At 40.1% G+C, this 12,242-nt stretch overlaps 1 protein-coding gene across 16 annotated transcripts in view; it reads left to right on the forward strand.

The window, feature by feature from the left end:
* Window positions 1–11,539, forward strand: part of PPFIA1 (PPFI scaffold protein A1) — a 200,309-nt gene extending 188,770 nt beyond the window's left edge. For 13 of the 16 annotated variants that reach the window (XM_077462434.1, XM_077462331.1, XM_077462349.1 and 10 more), the window contains 3 exons: window positions 152–317; window positions 3,489–3,559; window positions 8,882–11,539. In XM_077462434.1, coding sequence (XP_077318560.1) covers window positions 152–317; window positions 3,489–3,547 — 225 coding nt within the window. In that variant the 3' untranslated portion in view covers window positions 3,548–3,559; window positions 8,882–11,539. Of the gene's footprint in view, window positions 1–151; window positions 318–3,488; window positions 3,593–8,881 lie in introns of all 16 variants that reach the window. The other 3 variants (XM_077462358.1, XM_077462414.1, XM_077462339.1) reach the window with 2 other exon arrangements.
* The last annotated feature ends 703 nt before the right edge of the window (window positions 11,540–12,242 follow it).

Here is a 12,242-nt window from a genome sequence, read left to right on the forward strand (position 1 = left end):
GCTAGGTGCTGTGACTTCCTTACTTTAAACTTACTCCTCGCTAGAGAAATAACACTGATATACAGTCAGGAGAGTCAAAACACATGGTTGGCTGAAGCCCATGCCCCAGACAGTGGTCGGCTCCACACTGACAATACGGTCTTTGTTTTAGGATGATGATAAAAGCTTTCGACGGGCCCCATCGTGGCGAAAGAAATTCAGACCAAAGGATGTGCGAGGAATGAGTGCCGGCTCTGCGGAGACACTACCTGCCAACTTCAGAGTCAACTCTTCAATGTCTTCTCCTTCTATGCAGCCAAAGAAAATCCAGATGGATGGTAAGACTGACCACTTCCTGTGTGCCGCTTTGCATGATATAATTGTGTGCCCTTTCAATGCATGTGTTGCTACCACTTTGCTGACATGTTTCTTCATAACTTTCTTTTTACACTACTATAGCGTGTTTCCTAAGTGTGTTGTAACCTATTTTGTTCTGTGCATTATGATCAGAAAGTATAAAATATTAATTATTTTATTTCTTTAGGCATGTAAATATGAAATTGTAGATATTAATAGTTTGTACTTTTTTTTTTTTTTTCTAGCCAGCAAACAGAGCTTTAAAGTAGAATTCCTGCTTAACATGAACTAGTCCCCTCCCCCTCATGCTACCTGTGCTGACTAACCTGTGTAAAAAGAGAGCGAGAAAACAATGTGTACTTACCCATTTTTGGGCTACTCTGATCCGGCTCCCTGTGTCAGCGGGGGCTGGAGGGGAGGCAGTTTCCGAAAATGTCTGACTTGGGAGTACATGGGGGGACATCATCGCTCCTGGATTTCTCAGCCATTGAGTGCTATATCCTCTTTTAAACATGGGTTTAGTTCACATAGGTGGTAAGTCGACGGGACATTCTTTAGGCTGGTTTGGGTTCTGCAGGAATTCTAATTTAGGCTGACCATACACAAGTAAAAATTTTGTTCAAAAATTTTAATTTTACAAATTTTTTATTTTACTAATTTTAGTGGGGGCACACAGCCTTCAAAGGAGTAGCATGGAAAGCTTTCGCAAAGGAATTTCTAACAATGTATGTGTTTGTGTGTTTTGATAGTTCATTCGTTGCAAGATAGAATGTTAAAAGCAAACAAAATACTTTTGAAGGACATTTGTGAAGACATTGAATGTACTGAGCATTTTCATACAAACTTTGAACTGGAAATCTACTGATGTATGGCCAGCTTTTGTCCACATTTTCACATGTCCTCCAGAGACGTGTTTATCAGATGCTTGGTCTGATCAACATCATATGTCTGATAGTTCTACCCGTGCTTCATCCTTAACAACCAATGAGTTTCTCCTAACCTAGCTACGGCCTCTGACCACCTTTATCAGCAGGAAAGAGGGATGCTTACTAGCTGCTAGGTGGTAAAACAGAGGCAAAGCAACCAACTTTAGCTACAAGAGGGTTTCACCTGTAGTAATCTAAAATGTGGAAACACAAAGTAGTAAAACTAGCCCCTTCACCGACATGTAGCACAAGACCTCCCAATGTGTCCCGGATTATCTCCTAGATCCATAGTGTTTAGGACACCCAGAGCCACATCCCTGGCTCCTAAGGCAGTCTCCATTAAGCTTCTTTTAACCTAAGTTTGGGAAATGGTTTGAATACCCGGATTGGAAAAAACCTTCCAACATGTACACTTGATTCTTTATGAAGGCTGCACACCTTTTTAACCCATTTATCAATCCAGTAATCAGGCAATGTTGTCCTACACCCATACAACATAAACTGCCTACACTATTCAGACAGGACTCATATGAATGACAGGAGCATAGTGCAGCACTGGGGTGATGGTCTTACTGGCATGCAGGACACCAAATACTAGTTGGGGTACAAGAGGAGTCTAGGGCAGGAAGGACTCCCAAGGGTACCCACAAAGCAGAAAACGGCATGCTCAGGGATGTCCAGCAATCACTGTGATGCTCAGAAACATGCCATGAGTAGAATTCTGGTCAGGCTGGGAAAAGAGCATAGACTTGAAAAGCCACCAGTTGGCTTCATTAATTTAGATACTTCATACTACATGAGTACTTTCACTTTGAAAATCTATTTCACCACCAACATCCCCAGCAACCGACTGACCAGAGCTGTGACAATGTTTTGTCCTGTGCAACTCCCAGTAGCCTTTAAAATTTGGAGTATGTACTGAGCCATCCCGTACGTGGTCTCTATTTGGCACCAAGCTATAGAGCAATGGACTCAAAACTTTAACAAAAGGCCAGTTTAATGTACTTTGGTGGGGTGGGGGATGGAGTAGAAAATGCCCTAGAATGTTGAGTAAACAATGCCCCATCATTGGTGTCAATGGAAGGACTAGCGCCCACATCATTGGTGTCAGTGGCAGGACTAGTGCCCCATCTTTGGTGTCGGTGGCAGGACTAGTGCCCCATCTTTGGTGTCGGTGGCAGGACTAGTGCCCCATCTTTGGTGTCGGTGGCAGGACTAGTGCCCCATCTTTGGTGTCGGTGGCAGGACTAGTGCCCCATCTTTGGTGTCGGTGGCAGGACTAGTGCCCCATCTTTGGTGTCGGTGGCAGGACTAGTGCCCCATCTTTGGTGTCGGTGGCAGGACTAGTGCCCCATCTTTGGTGTCGGTGGCAGGACTAGTGCCCCGTCTTTGGTGTCGGTGGCAGGACTAGTGCCCCCAAGGACCAGATATAGGCAAGCAATGGGCTGCATTTGGCCCCTGTGCCACAGTTTGGGGACCACTGCTATAGACGTCATTCTCCTATGACCAGATCCAGTAAAAACTTTCTTTGGTCTCTTTTCACATTGATTATCCTTAAATAGACTAACTTGGCACTATATACATTTTTCCAAAACCGCTTCATTAAACAAAAGCTTTCCTTTTTTATAAAGCAAACTGATACATATACAGCCAAAATACATGTATGGGAATGGTTTTGCCTGTATACAAAAAGATTTCCAATTTAGTATAGCATTTCTTGTGATTTATACACCTCTGCCACACTGCATAGGCAGCTGGGTATCCCCTATGCACTACTGTCCTTTTTTTTTTCAGTGTTACCTGCCAGGTCATTGGGCAGCAAATCTGGAGTCTGATGTACCTCACCTGTTCATGAAGCGGAGACCATTATTGACCATCGAGTTCCTGATTCAATAGTTTTACAAGATAGTTTTGTTGAGGGTCTTTCAGTATGTATTCAGCATACAGCTTTAGCTCAGTTGTCAGATGTTCCCAAAGGCTTATTAAGCAAAATGAGCTGCACATTATAATAAAGAATTCTTTGCCTGTTGCATTATTAATAGTGAAGTACCAGGTTGACCTACGTTTTATTAAAATGTTCAGCATGTACTCTTGAAACGTTGTGTCTGAATTTGTGTGACTGGTCCTCACAAGGTCTGATACAGTGAAGGGCGTGTATTTGTGTGCAGCATAACCTAACACTAACTGCATGTCGTGTTCTGCATGTTTTTTTGTGATTATTAATAGGCAATGTGTCTGGAATACAAAGACTGGATTCAGCTACTATTAGGACATACTCCTGCTAACGTTGTCTGTTGGTGAGTTCTGGCTTACGTTCCGTATAATTCCAGGTATAGTGTTTGGTATTCATATATAAGGAGTTAGAAAAATTGGGGGGGGGGGGGGGGGGGGAGAGAGAGATCTACTTAAACTGGAGAAGTTGTGCATGACATCCACTTGGCTTCCAGCATCTGCTTGTTAACCGCTTCCATACCAGGACTTTCGCCCCCCTTCCTGCCCAGGCCAATTTTCAGCTTTCAGCGCTGTAACATTTTGAATGACAATTGCACAGTCATGTAGCAGTGTACCCAAATAAAATTTTGATTTTTTTTTTTTTCACACAAATAGAGCTTTCTTTTGATGGTATTTGATCACCACTGCAGTTTTTATTTTTTGCACTATAAACCAAAAAAAGCGCCAATTTTGAAAAAACACAATATTTTACTTTTTGCTATAATAAATATCCCCAATTTTTTTTCCTCAGTTTAGGCCGATATGTATTTTACATATGCTTGGTAAATAATAATCACAATAAATGTATATTGGTTTGCGCAAAAGTTATAGCGCCTACAAAATAGGTTATTGAATTATGGCATTTTTATTCTTTTTTTTAATAGTAATGGCAGTAATCTGAGATTTTTATCAGGCCTGCGACATTGCCGTGGACAGATCGGACACTTTTGACAATACTTTGGGACCATTGACATTTATACAGCGATCAGTGCTATAAATAGCCATTGATTACTGTATAAATGTCACTGGCAGCGAAGGAGTTAACACTAGGGGGCGATCAAGGGCGTAAATGTGTTAGAGTGATTCTAACTGGGTGGGACTGACTAGGATAGGAGACCCATCTGTGTTCCTATATACTAGGAAAAAATCTGTCTCCTCGCCCCTGACAGGACATGGATCTGTGTGTTTTACACACACAGATCCACGTTCCTGCTCTGTCACGAATGATCGCTTGTGCCCGGCGGACATCGCGGCCACCGAGCACGCACATGAGCTCCTCAGTGACGCGACGGCACGAAGCTGAGGATGTCATATGATGCCCGCCCAGGATGGTGAGATCCCATCTGCGGACGTCATATTAATATGGGCAGGTATTGAAGTGGTTAAGCTTTGAAAATGAAAGCTAGAAGCTGAATGGTCTGCTCCAGTTTTAGTAAATCTCTACACCTCCCCTGCACCCTTGTGTTTTTATAAATGCACCTTTTCTTTCTATCCTTTTCTTTATAGTGGATCTTTAGTCAGAACAAAGTCCCACTAGATCACTTCAGGCTGGCCCCTTTTTGGCTGTATGGGGCCCTACATAAACCACAGTACTATAGTTACAGCTTTCTCTCCCTTGCTGACTGGGCAGTAATCTGCTTGGGATGAATGACTGTGCACAATCTAAATGTAAAATTCGTATCAGATGCATCAAAAATCATGTACAATGTGGAAAATGTTTTATTTGATCCCCTACAGATTTTGTACATTTGCCCACTTAAAAATTACAGAACCTCATTTTTTTTTTTATCATAAGTTTATTTTAAATGATAGAAACAGAAAATCAACCAAAAAAATCTAGAAAGAAACCCGTTAAACAAATGTTATGAATTTAGTTGCAATTCAGTGAGTAAAAAAAGTATTTGATCCCAAAGCAAAAGATGACTTGGCGAAACTCTTGTAGGCAAGCACAGAGCAGAGGTAAGACATTTCTTGTAGTTGGTTACCGGGTTTGCACACATCTCAGGAGAGATTTCGGTCCACTCTTTACAGATCTTCTCTAAAGCCTTAAGATTTCTCGACTGTCGCTTGGCAACTCAAAGTTTTGGCTCCTTCCATACATATTCTAAAGGGTTAAGGTCTGGAGGCTGGCTAGGCCACTCCATGACCTGCATGTGCTTCTTCTTGAGCCACTCCTTTCTTGCCTTGACTGTATGTTTTGGGTCATTGTCATGTTGGAAGACCCATCCACGACCCATCTTCAATGTTCTGGCTGAGAGAAGAAAGTTCTCATCCGAGATTTTACAACACATATCTCTGTGAATTGGTCCCTCATTGTGGCAAAGTTAGCCTGTACCTTTAGCAGAGAAACAGCCTCAAAGCATAATGTTTCCACCTCCATGTTTGACTGTAGGGATGGTGTCCTTAGGGTCATAGTCAGCATTTTTCTTCCTCCAAACACGGCGAGTCGAGTTAATGCCAAAGAGCTCAATTTTGGTCTCATCTAAACCACAGCACTTTCTCCCAATCCTTCTCTGAATCATTTAGATGTTTATCGGTAAACTTCAGACAGGACCTCTCTAGGAGAAGAACCTTGCAGGCGCTGCAGCATTTCCATCTCTGGCAGGGTATTGTTACCAATGGTTTGTTTAGGGACTGTGGTCCTAACTGCCTTGAGATCATTCACAAGCTCCTCCCTTGTATTTCTGGGCTGATCTCTCACTTTTCTCATGATCATCCTTGCTTCAGGAGACAAAATCTTGTATGAAGCTCCAGACCGAGGGCAATTGATGGTTACTTTGTATTTCTTCTATTTGCGAATAAGTGCTTCAACAGTTGTATCCTTACCAAGCTTCCTGCTGATGGTCTTGTAGCCTATTGCAGCCTTGTGCCGGTCTACAATCTTGTCCAGCTCTTCGGCCTTGCCCATGATGGTGAGGTTTGAATGGAAGAAAGATTCTGCGGACAGGTGTCTCTTATACACATAATGACCTGTCAGGAGCACCTTGTTAAATTGATGGGACTAATCTGTGTACCCAGGGCTTTTCTCAGAGAACAGGCGCAGGAACACCCCCCTTCTGAGTCAACTTTTGTCTCTTCCCCCTACCTAGCTCTGAGCACCATTTCTAGGTTTCACCCCCTAGCCACCTCCCAGTACTGCCCCTTTTAGAGAATACAGAACCAAGTACCTTTTTGTGATACTAAGCAATTTGTGTGGAATTTGATAATAACAAAGACCATACAACAGATCCCCCTGCAGTGGGCAGAAATAGATCCCCCACATAAAAGTATAACCCCCCCCCCCCCCCAGCAAAAATATGAATCCTCCACAACAAAATATCACCCCAGCAACAACGGATCTCTCAGCGGCCAGCATCAGTATACCCTCTAGTATCCAGCATCAATAGACCTCTCCCTCAGCAATTGACCCACCAGCAACAATATACCTGCCCAGCAACAGTAGACTCCTCACACAAAAATAGTCCTTGCCAGCGACAATGGATCCCTCAGCAGCCAGCATCGATATACCCTCCAGTTCTCTGCCATTACATACACTCGGTACTGGAGGTGCCGGAATTGCGTTCCCCCACATTCCTGTTGAAAAAAGGCCCTGTGTGTACCATGTCAGCACATACTGTAGCCAGAATACTTATTTTACTCACTGAACTGCAACTCAAATTATAACTTTTTTTTTTCTTTTCTGGATTTTTGGTTGATAGTCTGTCTCTATCATTTAAAATACGCCTATGATAAGAATGTTAGACCCTTTATTTCTTTGCAAGTGGGGAAACTTACAAAATCTGAATTATTTTTCCCACTCAAACTGCATATTCTGTTTATCAGTTGCTCTCTATTTTTAGGCACTGTGCCAAATATGTAGAGTCCGATCTGCTGTTCAGGGGTTGTGGGCTTCAGCAAAGTGGCAGCCTCCAGCAAGGAGGAACAGGAGCAATGTTGGAGGCAATTTACAGCACACACTTATTTTGGTAGCATGATTAAAAATGTTGAGTGTATATTTTTATCAAGTTATGGGTAAATTTCCACTTTGTGATCCCATAAACCATTTTAAATATTTATACGGTATATAGGGACTTTTGAGGCACTATATATTGTATAGTGTCTCAAAAGTGTGTGTGTGTGTATATATATATATATATATATATATATATATATATATATATGTATGTATGTATGTATGTATGTGTATATATATATATATGTATGTATATATATATATATATATATATATATATATGTATGTATATATATATGTATGTATATAGTGTGTGTGTATATGTATGTATGTATATATATATATATATATATATATATATATATATATATATAGTGATGTTTCAGTTGGTGTTTGACAGGTTGCCTAGTAATATATTTGCTATTTAAGAAAGCCTCTAGTATGCTCTTTACTGAGCCTGGTTTTAAATACAAGGTGCTCAATTACTCTAACTTCGAGGTGACGGTGTACAAAGTGAAAGCCCCCCTTTTTAGTCACTGATGATTTCTCTCTAAATGGGGTGGGGGGCAAGTGGGTCTTGGTTCAAGCGGCAGGGCTTTTCTTGGTAACATAGTGGAACTTTTGTAGGGGCTGCAATCTCCTATTCACCTGTAGGAGATTAAATGAGGTAAATGTAAGATTGCAACTCTCAGCTGTGTGCGAATCGGGCAGCCTCTGGTTTCTTGAAGTGCATATCAAACCCAAAACGTTTCCATGTATTGAATATAGAGGGTAAAGATTAGAACCCCTGTTTTGGATTTTTACTGCTTTCCAGGGCTCCATTAAAAATATTTGCCTTTACTTCCTGTTCTGCTACAATCTGTTTCACCAGACAGGAAGTGAGGGAAACAGACACAGACAAAAATAAACATCTGACAGGACTTGTAGCCTTCCCCCTACTCCCAACACCCCCCCCCCCCCCCAGTCATTTTATTGAGTCAATGTGTACTAAAACATGTAAGAAAATAAACAGAAAGGGAGACCTGCGGCTGCATCCTCACCTCTTACAACATTAAACATCAGTTTTACTACTGGTCATTACCTATTACAAAAACATTACAGCCTTCCCCCTACTTCACTAAGGAAAAGCATTTCTCGTCTGTTGCGGGACACAGGATTGGACACTGGCAAACAAAAGAGGAGGCCAGCCCAAGATGCCCGCTCCTCCTCCCATTATGCTTCAGTCTTTTACTTCATGTCCTAGGAGACTCATTTTCTCCAACTCGTTTTGCAAAAGTCTAACCAGTGTTTCCTAGTCCTTTTATTAATTTTTTCACTCTTTTTTTTTTTTTTTTTTTTTTTTTCCTTGGATTCTCTCCATCGACTTGAGTCTAGATTTCTCTCTATATTATTGCTGGAGCTGGTGTCTACATAACAGCTATCCAGAGTTGCCTTCCCAAAGTGTCTGTGTTGCCATTTTGAGAATTCCCCTCACTTCCTGTCTGGTAAAACGTCAGCAGTGAGGATAAAAACAAAGCTGCGAAAAGCAGTTAAAAACCCCACAGGGGTTCTTTTCGGTCCCCCATGCTATCTCTAAACCTAAAACCGTTTTGGCTCAACATACAATTTCAATCATGGAAATAACATTTACATCATTGCATCTGAATGTACTCATTTGTTTTCTTCCTTCTTGCAGTTTATCCACATTACTTCTACAGATGAATATGCAACACGTGAATTCATCTTGATTCTACATTTCCAGACCTGGTCGGCTTCCCTGTACGAATCGCGCTGTTCAGACACTTTGAGATATTTTAATACAGAGTTTTTAATTATCAAGTAAAAATTATAGATAGAACAGATATTTTAGAATTTTACCGTTTGTTATTTCTGTTCACCTCTGTGAGAAAGAGAAGAAGAAAAAATAACTTTTATGTAGCTAATTTTCCATGTACGTTAAGTCCCTTGTATCCTTGTTCATCCTTATGTTTGTGGTTTGTTTTTTTGTTTTTTTTTACCCACTCTTCCCTTTTGAATGTACTGTAACTCCAATTCAGTCCCGGTCACCAGGGGGCTTTGTAAATGATTCTAGCATTGTAATTTATGGGTATATTTCATAACAAACCTGACTGAGAAAGATTTGTATTTTTAATTGTATTTGTACAGTCTTAGAACATCAAAATGTGTATTTTGTCAGTTGTATTGCCTGGTATAATGTTGCAGGTCTTCCCATCCTTAAACAATCATTAGAATACATTTACCAAGTCAAAATCACAGTAATGCAACGCCACCTACTTCTTTATTTTGGGTGCAGAATATGGCAGAGTTCTGCCCTTACTGCGACAGGCCGAGATCGTCTTTCCACCCAATTTACTGGGGAGAGTTAATTTAAGCTGCTGTGCCACTTTTCTGGCGTTAATCTCTCTTGTTAACTTATTGCGCCAGATTCATGAAGCATTTGCAACACATTTTGGTCCTGACCTGTGCACCAAATTTCCGGTAGTTCTAAAATGCACCACTTTAACGTTGTGGCGCAATGAATGCACCAAATTTGAAATGAAATGCCAACAGTTTATAACTTACAAAAGTGGAGCTAAGTAAGACTTAACTCTCTTTAGGTGTTCAGAGAGAAGATAGTTTTAGTGAAAGTGTCTTGCATGCATTCTAAAAAGTGGCGCAGCATTAAAGTACAAGTTCTATAGACGGGTACATGAATTTGGCGCATTCTGCACCCCTTTTAGAACACATTGAGACAGTTTTGCAAAATGTGTCTGTGTAAGTCTTTATGAATACAAGGGGGCTGTTGTCAGGCCGGGTAAATGTTTCTGATATTCATATAGAGAAACCTTTAGTCTGGCTGACAACTGTCCCTGGAATTCATAAAGACTCACACAAGCAGATTTTGCAAAAGGGTCTCTCATGTTCTAAAGTGGTGCAGAATGCACCAAATTCATGTATCTGTCTGGTACTTTAGAGCATGCTGAACCACTTTTTAGAATGCCTGCAAGACACTTAAACAAAATCTGTCTAAGACAGTTTTTCTGTCTGCATGCCTAAAGAGAGTTGGTCTTATCTCCACTTTCATAAGATATGAACTGTCAGTATTTTAATATGGATTTCTTCCATAGTTCCTATGCGGAAACCACCACTACAGGGCCATAGATATTTAAGTTAGTTCTAGATCTTCCTTGTATGTACCGTATCTCTATAGAGAAGTCCAGACTGATGACTTTACTGGTTCCACCATATACCCAGACTGAGGTGGGTGGTGATCCCAGGATCTCAGATGGCTGTAAAGACAGGACATGAGGGTCAGACCTTGTCTCTGTTCACCCAAAACGAAGAAATCTGTTTTGGATGGGGTTGCCTCTTAATATTTTTGTTAACCTGGTTAGACTTGGAAGTTAAAGGATTAATAAACCTAAAACACAATTTTGCTTACATAAAAACGATCAATGACATTTCCCAAAATATGTGTAATGGAGCTAGAAATTTTGAAATAACTGGTTCCTCTCCCCAATTTTACCTTTTTTTTTTTTTTTTTTTTTTTCTGTTACTGAACATTACGGTGTAATATATTTTAAGTCCTGCTAAAGTATGTGACTATATTTTATTTTTTATTTTCGGCTAGTGCATTTTTGTGTTTTAGGTTCAATATTCCTCTATTTAGGGATATACAATCATTTTTTATTTTTTTTGGCTAACGGTTTTCTGTTGGATATTATTGAAAAACAAGAAAAGCCATAGACAGCATTTTCTAATTGAATAAAAGGGTCTATCCTTTTTTTCTAAATTTTTCTGAACTACATTACTGGGCCTTTTGGACATTGTACAATATGATGCCGGCCCTTACTGCAGTTCTGGGACCAATCACAGCTCTTTAAGGAGACGTTTTTAGGCTGCCCTGATGCAGCTGTTTTTATACAAAAGGCCTTATCTTTTTGCGTTTTTGTGTTTATTTTTAATTTCTGTTTGTACCTGAAGGAAATTAACAGGACATGTTCGTTTTATGGTCCTGTTGATTTTTTTTTTTTTTCCTCCTTTATTGTATTGTTAAAAAAAAAACTGACTATGAATCAGTTCTGTTTCAAATCAAGATGTATTATTTATTGCAGGTGACGTTATGTAAACCATGTCTGTTATTGTTTCTGCTTTTACTTTTCATGTATAAATTTGGATTCCTTGTTACATTTTTTTTTTTCTAATCCTGTTTGTGTACTTGCTGATTATGTAACAATATATGTACAGTCTATGTACTTTTTGGACTATTTTTATCACAGTATTATTTATTGCTTTCTTTCAATAAAATACTGAAGCATTTTCCACTGCCAATAAAAAAATAAACATTGCAGAACTAATGCTTCTTTGTGCGCAAAAGTTAAACTGCAGAATCAGCTTATTACGTTGCTCCAGATTTAAAATTTTATTGCAGTATTGTGGGTTAATTGGGCCACGGTAATTCCTTCTAAAAACTCAGATAAAGATTTGAACAAAGAGGTGAACACTGTTGGTCCTTCTTTATAAAGATCAGATCAGCCAAGTCTGAAAGAGTATTGTCCTGTGTTTCTGAAACACGATTAACATTTAATGGTATGATTAGTATATACAGTATCCCACAAAAGTGAGTACACCCTCACATTTTTGTAAATATTTTATTATATCATTTCATGTGACAACACTGAAGAAATGACACTTTGCTACAATGTAAAGTAGTGAGTGTACAGCTTTTTTTAACAGTGTCAATTTGTTTTTCCCTCAAAATAACACACAGCCATTAATGTCTAAACCACTGGCAACAAATGAGTACACCCCTAAGTGGAAATGTCCAAATAGTGCCCAAAGTGTCAATATTTTATGTGGTCACCATTATTTTCCAGCACTACCTTAACCCTCTTGGGTATGGAGTTCACCAGAGCTTCACAGGTTGCCTCCAGAGTCCTCTTCCACTGCTCCATGATGACATCACAGAGCTGGTGGATGTTAGAGACCTTGCGCTCCTCCATCTTCCGTTTGAGGATGCCCCACAGATGCTCAATAGGGTTTAGTTCTGGAGACAT

This window comes from Lithobates pipiens, unplaced genomic scaffold, assembly GCF_037356315.1.
Source record: "Lithobates pipiens isolate NorthernLeopardFrog02 unplaced genomic scaffold, aLitPip1_a1.2 Scaffold_10, whole genome shotgun sequence".
Taxonomy (NCBI): domain Eukaryota; kingdom Metazoa; phylum Chordata; class Amphibia; order Anura; family Ranidae; genus Lithobates; species Lithobates pipiens.